This window comes from Herpailurus yagouaroundi, unplaced genomic scaffold (assembly GCF_014898765.1).
Source record: "Herpailurus yagouaroundi ecotype Mexico unplaced genomic scaffold, PumYag 191, whole genome shotgun sequence".
In the NCBI taxonomy this organism is placed as follows: Eukaryota; Metazoa; Chordata; class Mammalia; order Carnivora; family Felidae; genus Herpailurus; species Herpailurus yagouaroundi.
In genome coordinates this window covers 1750704-1763812 of record NW_024412422.1, presented here as the reverse complement: position 1 = coordinate 1763812, position 13109 = coordinate 1750704, and the positions used below count along the sequence as shown (strand labels likewise).

Genomic DNA, 13109 nt, shown 5'->3' with positions numbered 1-13109 from the left:
GTTTCCCTCTCTCCCTCCGTGGGTCATGCTGCACTAATTGTGGACAACTACTTGGAAAATTAAAGCCCTGGTCCTTCCTTTCTCTGATGAGCTGTAACATACACATAAAACTCTGTATGCCCTGTCTGGACTAATGAAACTGGAAACACGAGACGCAAATTACATGGATCTTTGTGAGCTGGCTAATCTGCTGGCTCCCGGAGCTTCCTGCGTGATGTCCCCAGTTTCCTCTGGGGTCCGGGTGGAAGGCAGGCAGTTGTCCTACGCAGGGCCAAGTGCAGCAGTCACAGTGGAGCTAGGATGTGATGTCCTAGACAAAAGGGCAGACCAGGCTTGTCAGGGCTTCCCTGTGAGTGGTAGTATTTCCCAGGACGCGCTGCTTTGAAAAAGAACCAGAACCTCTTGGCTGCTCTTGGTTCCTAAATGCATTTTTCCCCAGGAGTATGTTGAGTCGAATAACTGGGTTTTCAGGCACTTTAGCAGTGCTGTCGTTGCTGCTGGGATGCTAGGCTACTTTAACAGCAGTCCTACAGACCTGGAGTCATTGTCTGGGCCGGAAAACTGCTTTTAACATCCTTTCCCCTGCTGCACCAAACCTGGTAAAACGTGCGACTCCCAAGCCATTTCGTAGGCATTAATGGCTTCTCCAAGCAGCTTGCCACAGTGAGGAGTTCCTGCCCCACCCGCTCTCTCCTGAGGAGCAGGATGGTCTGTGCCTCGTTGTTCTAAGAATTCCTCAGTTGAGATGCGGCTGCTCATGGGGACAGAGCCACTGATGTCCATACCCACAGTTAAGGTGATCCGGATAAATGCTCTGACCCAGATACCACCTCGTGGCAAGCCCTTGGACGCTGGTCATCTTCACTCATTTCTTTAGGACAGCTGTCCAGTCAATGTCACCACCTTTGTCGCCTGTGCTGGCAGTTTTTGTAAAGACGCCAAGAATAGAGGCTTTCTATGCCAGGGGTGAGGCGAGCTGATTAGTAACAGTGGGAGGGGGTGGGGCTACTTAAGCCATCTGTCACTGAGAGCATCCTTTTGTGGACAATAGGACCGTAATCTCCAAGTGTCCTTCACCAACTTAAGCTGGGGGAAATAAACTGTAAAGGCTGCAGGGATAAATCTGAATGGCATATTGTACATGTAGAAATTTGTGGTGTTCACTTTTTATCAGAACTAAATCCGGATTCTGGGGCTGGAGGACAGATAAAGCAGAAGTTGTTAATGGTTACGAAGCAAAGGTAAAAGGAAACTCTTAAAATAAGATTTAATATAGCTATTTAGCTTCTATGCAAATGAGGAGTCTGTTCAGATTTTTTCATGCATCTGTGCTGTGGAGATGCTCTGGGGGAAAAAGTGCTGCTTAGTGTCTCTCACTTGGATTTGTATCTGATCTGATGTGCAGAAAATGGGCTCTCATGTCCTGAGGAGGTCCCTAGGTATGCCAAAAGAGAAACTATGTCGTAGAGAAATGAACACGGGTGCCAGTTGTCCCCAGAGGAGTGACTGTTCCTTTAATTCTTTAAGCAGAAAAAGAAAGGATTAGACTGAAACCTGCATGTTGATCTTTTTTTTTTTTTAATAACCTGAGTGGGTTAAAAAAAAAAAAAAAAAAGTAAAATAGCTTTAATGAGCCTCCATTTTCCTAGTCAGCCTAATTGGAACCAGTGGCCTGACACCCACTTACATGACATCAGTGTGTTAAGAACGTAGTTGTCATAGTGCAGACAACTGTCAGTCGAGTCATCTGGCATCTTGTTAGCTGGGACGCCTCTGTCTCCTGGCCTTTCGTTAGCCCTGCAGTACAGCAGGGACTGATGGCTCCCGTGCCGGAGTGCGGTGCCGCAGGATCCTCTGGTGACCTCGGAGGGGGCAAAGAGGCTTACGTCATGCTCAGCGAGACACATTTAGACACAGTCGTTCCGCTGCTTCCTCAGTCTTTGAACGTTGGGAATCCACGTATGGCATACAGCTAATTCTCTGTTTACCGTGAGATTTGATCTTCCAGACCCCCAAATTTCTCAGTCAACCTTGACAACAGAACATTCACTGGCGGTGAAAATAATTTTTTGTCCATCGATGGAATCCCTTTTAAGTAGTGACTCGCTGGTTTCCTCTGAAGCCTCACAGGTAGAGAGAACCTTGTGTTCATTCCGTTTTCCTTCTACCCAGCAGATGGCTGTCTAAGTCCGTCCTATTATAACATCGCCACAAATCAGCAGAGAAGTACGTGGGGCCAGTTGGGGTGCCTTAGCGCTAGAAATCCAGCCGGGAGGCCTCAACATCAGGACATTTGTTTGAGAGCGATTAGCAACACAAAGGCAGGCAGGGAGATGCAGCCCGTCCCTGCCCCGATTACTCCTCGGTCTTTAAAACTGTCAGAGATGCCAAGTAGTTGCTGATGCATTTCTAAGTTGATTAGCTTGTATATTTTCTCGGAGGGATCCTAATGATTGTCAACCATTTCTCATTTTTATTTTGCTGGAATTTTTTCTTTTCTTTTCTTTTCTTTATTTATTTTTTGGCTTCAGCATTCTTGCTCTTGCTATGCTTATTTTTTGAGTTTTGATTCCCTGTGTCACTGTTTTCTTTTGCACACGTCTCCCAAGGTTTACACAGTAAACAATGTGAGTGTGATAACCAAAATCCGGACAGAACACCTGACCGAGGAAGAAAAAAAGAGATACAAAGGTAATTCTCCCCACTTTTCCTTAGGCTAGAGAGAGCCTTTGTTGGTTTCGTTCAGTTTGGGGGTTAACATGATCAGGTCAGGCTAATCCTAGCCCTAACTTCCTTTTTACAAAAATCTCCTTTAGACTGACCTGTTCTTGAAGGTATTGCCTGTAGTTAGCTTCAAGGGGAGTTAAAGCCATTCAGGCGTATCGTTTCCGAAGAAACAAGAAGGCAGGGAAGGTAGTTAAGGATATCGGAGACTAGTTGTCACCAGAATGAGTGATTTAGTCCAAACTCTCACCGTGAAAGATTTGGACAGAACCGGGGCTGTGAGCCAAAGCATTGCCAACACGTGGTTGTTCTCGCACAGCCCCTCTGGTGGCCAGTCTTGTGGCCTTGTGAAGTTACCTGCACCCTCTGTGGCTCAGGTCCCTCAGCAGTGAAACGGCGGTGCTTGGGAGGATGAGATGAGCTCCCTCAAGCAAACCTTTGAGACGGTCCCTCAGTGAGGCCAGCGCTCAGTTACTGTTCGCCGCCCCCACTGCCACCAGGACTCTGGTTTGACAGATGAGGACCCTGCGGCCCAGTCAGCCTCACTCCTGAATCCAAACTCTTGCTGCTTTTCTGCTTTACTTCTTGTAGCTGTTGTTCATCTAGGTTAGAGACCCTGATAAAAAGTATGTCCTATAAGGGATAAATTAGCCGATGGTTGACTGTGGATGATTTTGCCACCCTATCCATAAATGGACTTCCTGATGTAGGTAGCTGGGATCCAAAACTTTAAGATAGCATGAGAATCTCTTTCTGTAATCAGAAGTAAGGTATAATATTAGACATTAAACCTTTCCCCCCTTCTGTAGCGGACAGGAACCCCCTGGAGTCTTTGTTGGGAACCGTGGAACACCAGTTTGGTGCTCAAGGGGTAAGTGGAAGCAGCGAGTTCTCAGGTTCAACAAAGGACATGACTTTTCTGTGCCGCGATGGCATTTACTGAATCCTGAAAAGGCCACTCTGACTGCAATGCTGAAGAGCGCTCCCAAGCCAGAACTCAAGATACTCTTTTAGAAGAGAATTAGATGAATCTTGCAGGTAAAAATTTTAGAGGAGGGTCGTGACTGTAGAAGGTGCCTTCTCATCTGTAAACTTAAACAGGATTCAGGACTTTTTATTTCAACCTAGCGCCTTCACAGACATTTTCTGACTTGATCCTTTCTAACTACATGAAGTTGGTACAGTCGATCGCAGAGGGTCAGAGAAATGAGATTCCCTTTCCAGTGTCCTGAGCGAGAGCATGACAGATTTGGAACTTAAACTCCCATGCCTTCCAGATCTTCCATGCTGTCAGATATTTCTCTGTTTCTATAATCAGGAGATAAAAATGCAAAGGAGAGTGGAGAAATGTTTTGACACGGGGAAACCCATTAGGCTTGCTACATAATGCCTTTATAGATATTCAGCGCAGTAACTGAAAGAAAAGGGGAGAGGAAATGACTAGAACTTCCTAATCCGTAGTTGGTTAACGTGTCCGCCTCAGAGGCTGAGTGCTGTAGGCCTCCACTTGTGAGCACCATTTGGCATTTCTAATTCCCCCGAGTTCTGGCTCGGCAGGACCTCACCACAGAGTGTGCCACCGCCAACAACCCCACGGCCATCACGCCGGATGAATACTTTAATGAAGAGTTTGATCTGAAAGACCGGGACATCGGAAGGCCGAAGGAGCTCACGATTAGAACGCAAAAGTAAGACTCAGCAGCCATTTTCAGCTTACAGATTCTTGTCTCAGAAGTTCTGCTGTTTCCTGGTGTCCTGTTGTCATTTTATGTCCCCTTCCTTTAAACATAATTTGAAGCTACTTCACCTGATAAAAGCTAACAGTAGATTGCCCATCTTCTTATTAAGCCCTTCTCCAAATAGAATAGAGATGGGATGTAAGAATTCCTTGTGTTTTTTGCTGCCAACAAGCTTCAGCTGATCAAATGAAATGATCGCACCAGCTATCAGCGTCTTCAGTCAATTCAGACTGATGCAGGGGGAGGTCACAGGGCAGGCCGTTTCTCCTGATTGCCAGATTGCACGGTGATCTGCATTCTTCACGGATCTTGCCCCTTCCCTGCTCCGCATTAAGAGAAGTACGGTGACTGGGCAGACGGGGCAGTGAGGAAGCTGGTGTTGTCTAGCTGGCTGCATAGAAGCGGTCCCATTTCTCTGGGGACGATGGCCTCAGCTTTGTGTCGGTTGGTCCCGCAGGTTTAAAGCGATGCTGTGGATGTGCGAGGACTTTCCGTTGTCCCTCGTGGAGCAGGTCGTCCCCATCATTGACCTCATGGCCCGAACCAGCGCTCACTTTGCGCGGCTCAGAGATTTCATCAAGCTGGAGTTCCCACCTGGATTTCCTGTCAAGATAGGTACCGTCTACCATCTGGAAACCCCGGAGCATCTGTAGGCTTTTGTGGGTGACAGGATGTGCTTCCGGGCTTCGGAGCATTTGAGGCAAAGGTGGCAGGCGGCAGCTGATCAAATGATCAGGCAAAGGTAGCAGACCTGATGGAGCAGGACACAGTTACCCTCTCGCTTACCACAGCTGGAGAAGTGTCATGGTTCTTGGTTCTTTTGCATGTCAAAATTAGATCCCCCAGCCACCAGTTCTATTTACCGATGATGCTAACAGATGTAAAAAGGCACAAAAATTTGACACCTTCATTGTTTTCATGTCAAACCTTACTTAAGCATCAGATCAGATAGTTTCTTGAGGAAGACCGTGGACACCATCAGTATGTTTTAGGGCCCACACTGGAATGCCTAACACCATATATAACACATACAACTTGTAAGGAACTTAAATTTTGGACAGTTGCATATTTGTGACACATTGTTCAATGCCGGCTCAACCACTTATTCACTGTGATCTAGGAAAAGTTGCTTAACCTCTCTGAATCTCAGTTTCCCCATCTGTATATCGGGGAGGGTTGTTATGTTAGGGAAGTCCTACTTATAAAAAGTATTTGACATTGACTTATAAAAAGTATTTACTAGCACTGTAAGCACTCAGGAAGTGATGGCTACTGTTATTATTCGCGTAAAGTTTATTTATAAAAGCTTTTATTTTGTTAGAAATTCCTTTGTTTCATGTCTTAAATGCACGGATTACATTTGGAAACGTTAATGGCTGTAGCACTGCTGAAGAAACTGGATCTCAGAATGTGGAGGGGACCCAGGTGGATTCAGGTAAAGTTGGGGCTTTGTGATTTAAAACACACACGCACACACGCGCACACACACACACACATTCAGTTATTATAAACTAATTATTCACTTTGACATTGGAGTATCTAATGAAGTAGATCTCTGCTCTGAATGAGAGAAAAGTTTAGATTTCATTTAGAGTCCGTGAAAAAACAACTTGTAGAATATGACCCCACTTGTATTAAAAAGACAGCATAGTCCTAAGACCCAACTTTATTGAGGTGTATGAATGCTCCCACTTTAAGTGTGATAGTTCAGTGCATTTTTTAAAAATGTATATTTTATTTATTTATTTATTTTTTAAATTTTTTTTTCAACGTTTATTTATTTTTGGGACAGAGAGAGACAGAGCATGAACAGGGGAGGGGCAGAGAGAGAGGGAGACACAGAATCGGAAACAGGCTCCAGGCTCCGAGCCATCAGCCCAGAGCCTGACGCGGGGCTCGAACTCACGGACTGCGAGATCGTGACCTGGCTGAAGTCGGACGCTTAACCGACTGCGCCACCCAGGCGCCCCAATTTTATTTTATTTTTGAGAGAAAGCATAAGCGGGAGAGGGGTGGAGAGAGAGGGGCAGATCCAAAGTTGGCTCTGTGCTGACAGCAGAAAGCCCGATGTGGGGCTCAAACTCAAGAACTTCAAGATCATGACCTGAGCCAAAGTCAACGCTTAACTGACTGAGCCACCCAGCTGCCCTTAGTTTATGTATTTTACAGTTTATTTACTTATTTTGAGGGAAAGTGAGTTGGGGAGGGGTAGAGAGAATCCCAGTCAGGTTCTGTGCTGTCAGTGCAGAGCCTGATGAGGGGCACAACCTCAACAACCCTGGGATCATGACCTGAGCCAAAATCAAGAGTTGGAAGCTCAACTAGCCACCCAGGTGCCCCTAGTTCAGTGCCCCCAGTTCATTTTGACAAACGTGTGTAGCCATGTAACCACCACCACAATCAAGATGTAGAATAATTCTGTTACCCCCCAAAATTTCCTTAGGCTCCCGTACCTTCCATCCAAATTCTTTTGGATGCTACTGTAAATGGATTATTTACTCAATTTTATTTTCTAGTTACTCATTGATAGTTTATAGAAACATAACAATTCATTTTCGTTTTTGTTTTTTTTCACTGTGTAAAAAATAGTGTTCTGTGTCTTGGGCTAGTTGAGGGATACATAGACATGGTATTATCTTTTTATTTTAGTTTACAGACCTATACTTTTTTCATTTGTTTACCATATTTCATAAAAATGAAAAAATACAAAGAGATCTTGACGTGACTGAGTATACACATATACGCACTGCATTCCTCAAAAGACATACAAGTAAACACTGGTTACCTCTGGACTTTGGAGATAAGAGAAAGAGGGTGGAGAGAGAGAGAGAAATCTTTATTTTTCTTGACTATGAGTTAATTTTATTACTAAAATAAAAAAAACAAAAAGGCGGTATTTTGGTACTTTTCTCTGTCAAGGTTTTTCTTCCTCAAAATCTCTCACATAGTAGCAAGCCTTGATTTTAATCATTTTAATTCTCTCATTTTTTTAACTGAAAATGTTTTTATAAATTTTAAATTATAAACGGGGGTGCCTAGGTGGCTCAGTCGGTTGAGTCCGACTTCAGCTCAGGTCACGATCTCACAGTCTGTGGGTTTAAGCCCCGTGTCGGGCTCTGTGCTGACAGCTCAGAGCCTGGAGCCTGCTTCAGATTCGGTGTCTCCCTCTCTCTCTCTGCCCTTCCCCCACTCACACTCTGTTTCTGTCTGTCTCTCAAGGGTGAATAAACATTAAAAACAATTTTTTTTTAATTTTAAATTATAAACGTAAAATGGAACTGCATTTTACTGATTCAGGCACCGGACTGTCACCCCTTGTGTTTCAGCTTCCCAGGTCACAAACTTTGAGGTTGATCAGTCTGTTTTTGAAATCCCGGAATCTTATCACGTTCAAGACAATGGCAGAAATGTGCATTTACAAGACGAAGATTACGAGATAATGCAGTTTGCCATCCAGCAGAGTTTACTGGAGTCCAGCAGGAGCCAGGTGCCTTTATCAGAACAAATGGCAGGGAAGGGGAGGTTGCCAGTTTTAGCTAACTCGGAAGACTCACCCTACATAACGAGTTTGGTATAGTCACGGTATTTACAGAGATATTTTCTGCACCTGGTCTTCCACAAAAGCATCTTACATGACACCATCTGTACAGCCCCCGTTAGGAGCATTCACAGGATGTCTCCCGATAGACTTTCCTTCCAGGTTCACCCATGCAGCCAATTACCATGTATTTGTCAGATGGAGTGTGCTAATTTTCTAGTACTGAAACCGTAAGTCCATGCCAGTTCACATCATTGTACTTTTTCTGGAATATCGTCCATGTGTTGGTAGGTCTCATAAGACTGCATGTGGATTTAAATCCCAGCTTTCTCCCCATGGCAGACCAGTCACACTGTTGTGGCCGCTCAGTAAGTGTGTGATGAAAACAGTGGCTGATTCTTTGTTAAATTTTGTTTTTTGCTCAAATGTTTTATTGCATTGTAAGGGGCATAATCCCAAACTCTGGCAGAGTGCCTAGCTAAGGGTGGAGCTAAGGATAGGGCAGACCAGCATAAGAACCCTTGCCCTCTGTCTTTTCAGGTGAGTCTTTCCCCAGGTCTCCTCGCCCAACATCAGTCCTTCCATCCCTGCCCCCCCCGTGGCTCTCCTTGACACTGCTGGGGTCTGGACTGCTTCTGTTTCCACCACCTTTTGGTGTGTCCTGGGCTCCTGGAGCCTGTCTGTTGGTTGGTTTCTTGTTTCCTTCCATCATTCGTCCAGTATGTTTGCAGAGTGGAAATTCCGTGGTGAAGCGGCCCCAGCCCCCGCACTCACAGGTCGGCTAAGCTTTGAGAGGGGCACCCTCTCAACGCTCCAGTGTCCAAGCTCAGATTTTTGGCATTCTGGTTTTATTCTGGAGACTCAGAGACTGGGCAGTGTGAGCCCTACCCACGTCCATTTCCCATGGCTCCATTCTTAGAACCATTCAGTTGCTGCTGGGCCAAGGATCACACCCCCGGCCAGCATATTCCCTTTGTGAGGCCTCCTGGGAGAAGACTCAGTGCCTGGACATCACGGTCAGTCCAGTACGTTCTCCTTCCCCTCAAATAGTGAGCTTATTTTTCCCCCTAATACCTGCATAAACCTTTGTTGAGCATAAATTTTGCAAAGGGGAGTAGTCAGAGTCAAAGATGACAAATATTGAATTAGGTAGTGTCACCTTGCTTAGGAGTTGTCTGCTTTGTTCATTTAAACTTTGCCCAAAGCTGTTCTGATAGACTGTTCTGTGTCAAGTATGAGAGGCTGTGGGTGTTAATCACAGCAGCATACCATATGCCACCTGACGGGTGTCGTTTTTGAGATGACCCAAGTCCCTGTTCATTTTTCGCACAGTGCCACCAATAATGGGCACGTCAACATTTCCAGTTTTGTTCTTGCCACTTCCATTTCCTAATCGGTATGACACCTGTTCCTTCTAGGAGGTATTCATGTCCATCACGTTTGTTTTTTGTAGGAACTTTCAGGACCAGCTTCGAATGGAGGGATCAACCAGACACATGCCTATGACGCCCAGTATGAGAGGTGACTGGCATGACTCTTAGTGATTACACCCAGGTGGACATAGGCACTTGGTGCCAGCATCCTGCCTGGCAGGAGAGACTTGAGAGTTGGCTCTTCTGCTGCTTCTTGTGGCAGTTACTCGCTAAAGTCGTTCTAAACGCTTGGTAGCCTTGTTTCCAGGAACCGTTGATAGAGTTGTTTGTGGACTAGTCCCAGGCCAGTGCCATTGGCAGAAAGGTGCCTAGTTAATGGCTTTTTGATCGGTCTGATCTTCTACAAAGAATGTATGATTATACAGGGTCTGAGAAACCCTCAGTGGGAAGTTTATACGATTTTAAAAATGATGAGGCTTTGGGGAACAGCTACAGACACAAGTAGATTATCTTTTTAAAGGAGGGGGTGGTAGACACTGGAAACCTTTATTCTGTAAGTACTTTCACATACTCCAGGCAGAAACGAAAGCCTGTTGAAGAACTTGGGTTTTGCTTTAAAAGAGATCAAGTGCCATTCCTCACCCCATCACTTGGTAGCTGGGTGATCTCAGGCAGGTTTCTTTACCTCTCTGTGCCTCGGGCTTCTCCCCTATACACGGCACCCACGCCTCCAGGGTTCTGTGGGATTGAATGGCACGGAGCATGTGCAATGCCGATCAGGTGCCTGGCGTGGGGTGCTCTCGGTGAACGGTCAGCTGTAGATGCTGCTGCTGATCGGTCTTCCTCCCCCTCTTCCTTCTACCGCAGGGCCATCCAGGAGAGCCTCCTCACCAGCACGGAAGGCCTGTGCCCTGGTGCTATGAGCGAGACAAGCCGTTTTGACAGCGACTTGCAGCTGGCCATGGAGCTCTCTGCCAAAGAGCTGGAGGAGCGGGAGCTCCGGCTGCGGGAGGAGGAGGCAGAGCTCCAGCAGGTCTTACAGCTGTCTCTGACTGACAAATAGACCTTTGTGCCCATGGCCGCGCCCAGCGGAGGTTCTGGGCTGCACGCGAGCTGCGCGCCAGTGCTGCATCACCAGTGCCCCAGGGCCGAGGGCCTGCGCCTCGCAGCCTCGCACGTATGTGGCAGACAGCAGCTGCCCTTTCTTTACTCAGAGGTGCAAGACCAGGGGCTCCCGGGCCCACCCACGACCCTCCCCCTAGAAAGGGGCTGGGGACCGGCAGGCCCCATCTCCAGGCTAAGGGGAGGAGAGCATCGTCACTTTCCATTAGCTGTATTGGCTTGCAGGTCACGTTTTTACTACCAGCTTTAGACAAAAACCCCAATCCCTGCGAGTTTGTAGATTACTTTTTACCAAGGAGTGATAACAAAACAAGTTATTGCAGAGTCAGGGTGCTTTTATATATGAGAGCAGCAGCCTTTTTAGAGCAGTGTGGTTTATGAGAATTTATGAGACGCTTCTTTACAGTTCACCAAAGAAATGAATAATCTGTGCCGATCTACTCTTTTGTTTTTACCTTTATACAGGGTTTCTAGGACACTATCACTGTTCCTCCTCCTTCTCCACCTTCGTCCATTCCTTCCACCCCCAGCTAAAGTTAAAGAGGAGACATGTACAGGACAGGTTTTAGATTAGGGCTATTTGCATCACATTAGGATATACAAATGACCACGGATGTTGCCTTAGCCTTAAAAATTACCAATAGTTTCAAACCACCTCACTCCACTTACTGAGGGGTCTGAGTTGAATTTATAAAGGCGGTTCCTTTGAGAGCAGGATCTTCCAGGCTAAATCCAAGGCAGCTAATCCTGGCCCTGAAGGAGCAGCTAGGAGAGCCTGAGGCTTGTTGTTGAATGGGGCAGGCTGGCCAACACAGCGGGACAGCCCAGAACCAAAACCAGGTGTGTTCCACGCCCTCCCTCGTGAAAGAGTTCCACGTCGAGGCCTAGGACGGTGCCCCCGCGGGCCTGGGCTCACTACAGAGGAAGGGGTAGACTTGCAGTTAGAAGAGTAGCTCTGTGTTCCAAAGGGAAAATGATGACTCCGCATCGCTTTTTAGAGTTCAAGTCAGCATCTTTCTGGATAAATATATTTTTTAACAGAATCTTTTTATTATTTTTAAAAGATGTAAAAACAACTCCTCCCATCAGTAGCAATACAAGGTTATACATTTTAACCAGATTTTTCTCAGGCCTTTTTTGGATACCTTTAGTAGTTAACGATTTTATCTGACCCTTCTGTAAATAACCATCGCACAACACAACGGAAGAAGCCAGGGGAACAGAGATGAGGGCACCGTCCCTCTGGCCCGCCTCTTCGTCCCCACAGGCTGCACTGAAATGCCCTGGTAAACAACAGCCCCCTTCGTTCTGCATCTATTTCCTATCTGTTGCGCTCCTTTAGGGATCGGAAGGGAGACATAGACTACTGTTAGAGTGAACGTCTGTATCCTACAGTGAGCGTTGCCAGTAAAACGTTCTTAGCCACAAAGAACCGTGCTTTTGATTCCACATAACCATCTGCCTTGTCTGTCACGGTCCGGCCAAGATTCTTTGCACACAAGGCCAGTGTACTGCAGTGTCACATTCGTTTCAAAGACCCAGCTTGGCACTCCCGTTCACCTAGCGTTTTCCCTGCGTGAAGACGCTTCTTGGGAATAGCTGCAGTTAGGCCACGTCGTTTACTCACTGCGGTGAATCATCAGTAATTTCTGTGTTTGCATTCCATTGTTGTGCTTCCTGAGGTCTTGGGCTCCCCAGGAAGTCAGTTAAAAAGGGACTGAGCGTGTGTCCACCGTTGCAGCGTGTTTCATTTACGTGTCCACTCTCGTAAAATGCAAATAAAGATTGCTTCCCAAGAGGGTGCTCGTACGATATCCTAGACCGCCTTGGAGTCTTTTTTTTCCCTTTTCATACGGTTTCTCTGGTCGCTCCCACTTCCTGTTACGTACGTGACTGTGACCAGAGCACGAGGATGCCTTGCGATACTCAAGAGTATGTGACAAAGGTGACCTGCCCCTCCCAGCCTTCCCACCCGGGTTGTACGGTCCACACACCAAATGCTACTCGTTTCAGAAGGAAACTAAAAAGCCAGCTGGTGCCGGGGCTGCTGCCAGACCCCAGTTCGCCTGCCGGAGATGGCTGGCCCCCGAGGAGCGCGGGGAGCCAGGCTGACATCAGATCGCTCATGTGACCGAATGAATCTGCTCTCCCCTGAAGCTGAAATGCTTCATGAGGCTGTCCTCACAAGTTGAGGTGAGGGTGGGGGCTTCCAGGTTTATCCTACACCTAGTTATGTTGTGATTAAAACAAAAAAAGGGCAGTGACCGGCAAAAAATGTTTGGGTTCCAGAAACGAGGCCTTGGTGTTTCCCAGAAGATGTGAAGGAGCTGCTCTGCTTTTGGGGGTAAAATAACACTGAGCCGGGGGAGGGAAGGGTTGTGGGGGGAGGGACACCATGAAGAAAACTTAGTCGTCAGTCATGAGAGGCAGTAGCTGGATTATTTAATTAAAAGACTAATGGTTTCTTTACCTTTAGGTTCATTAAAGCTTAGGGGGCCCGGCCGAGCAACTTCTGCACGTAAGACAGTGCTAGGAGCTAAGTACAACAAAGTGCTTGACACTCTGTTCCCGGAGCACGCGTAACGTGAGGGGTCTGTCAAGGAAGCTAAGTGT

General features: G+C 46.7%; 1 protein-coding gene across 1 annotated transcript in view; it reads left to right on the top strand.

Moving 5' to 3' along the window:
* ANKRD13A (ankyrin repeat domain 13A) overlaps positions 1–12315 on the top strand; it is a 33005-nt gene extending 20690 nt beyond the window's left edge. Inside the window, exons 7-15 of the mRNA XM_040443576.1 lie at positions 1175–1241; positions 2610–2691; positions 3534–3595; positions 4282–4412; positions 4921–5078; positions 5785–5898; positions 7790–7950; positions 9455–9522; positions 10242–12315. Of these exons, the coding sequence (XP_040299510.1) occupies positions 1175–1241; positions 2610–2691; positions 3534–3595; positions 4282–4412; positions 4921–5078; positions 5785–5898; positions 7790–7950; positions 9455–9522; positions 10242–10437 (1039 nt within the window). The 3' untranslated portion in view covers positions 10438–12315. The remainder of the gene's footprint in view (positions 1–1174; positions 1242–2609; positions 2692–3533; positions 3596–4281; positions 4413–4920; positions 5079–5784; positions 5899–7789; positions 7951–9454; positions 9523–10241) is intronic.
* The last annotated feature ends 794 nt before the right edge of the window (positions 12316–13109 follow it).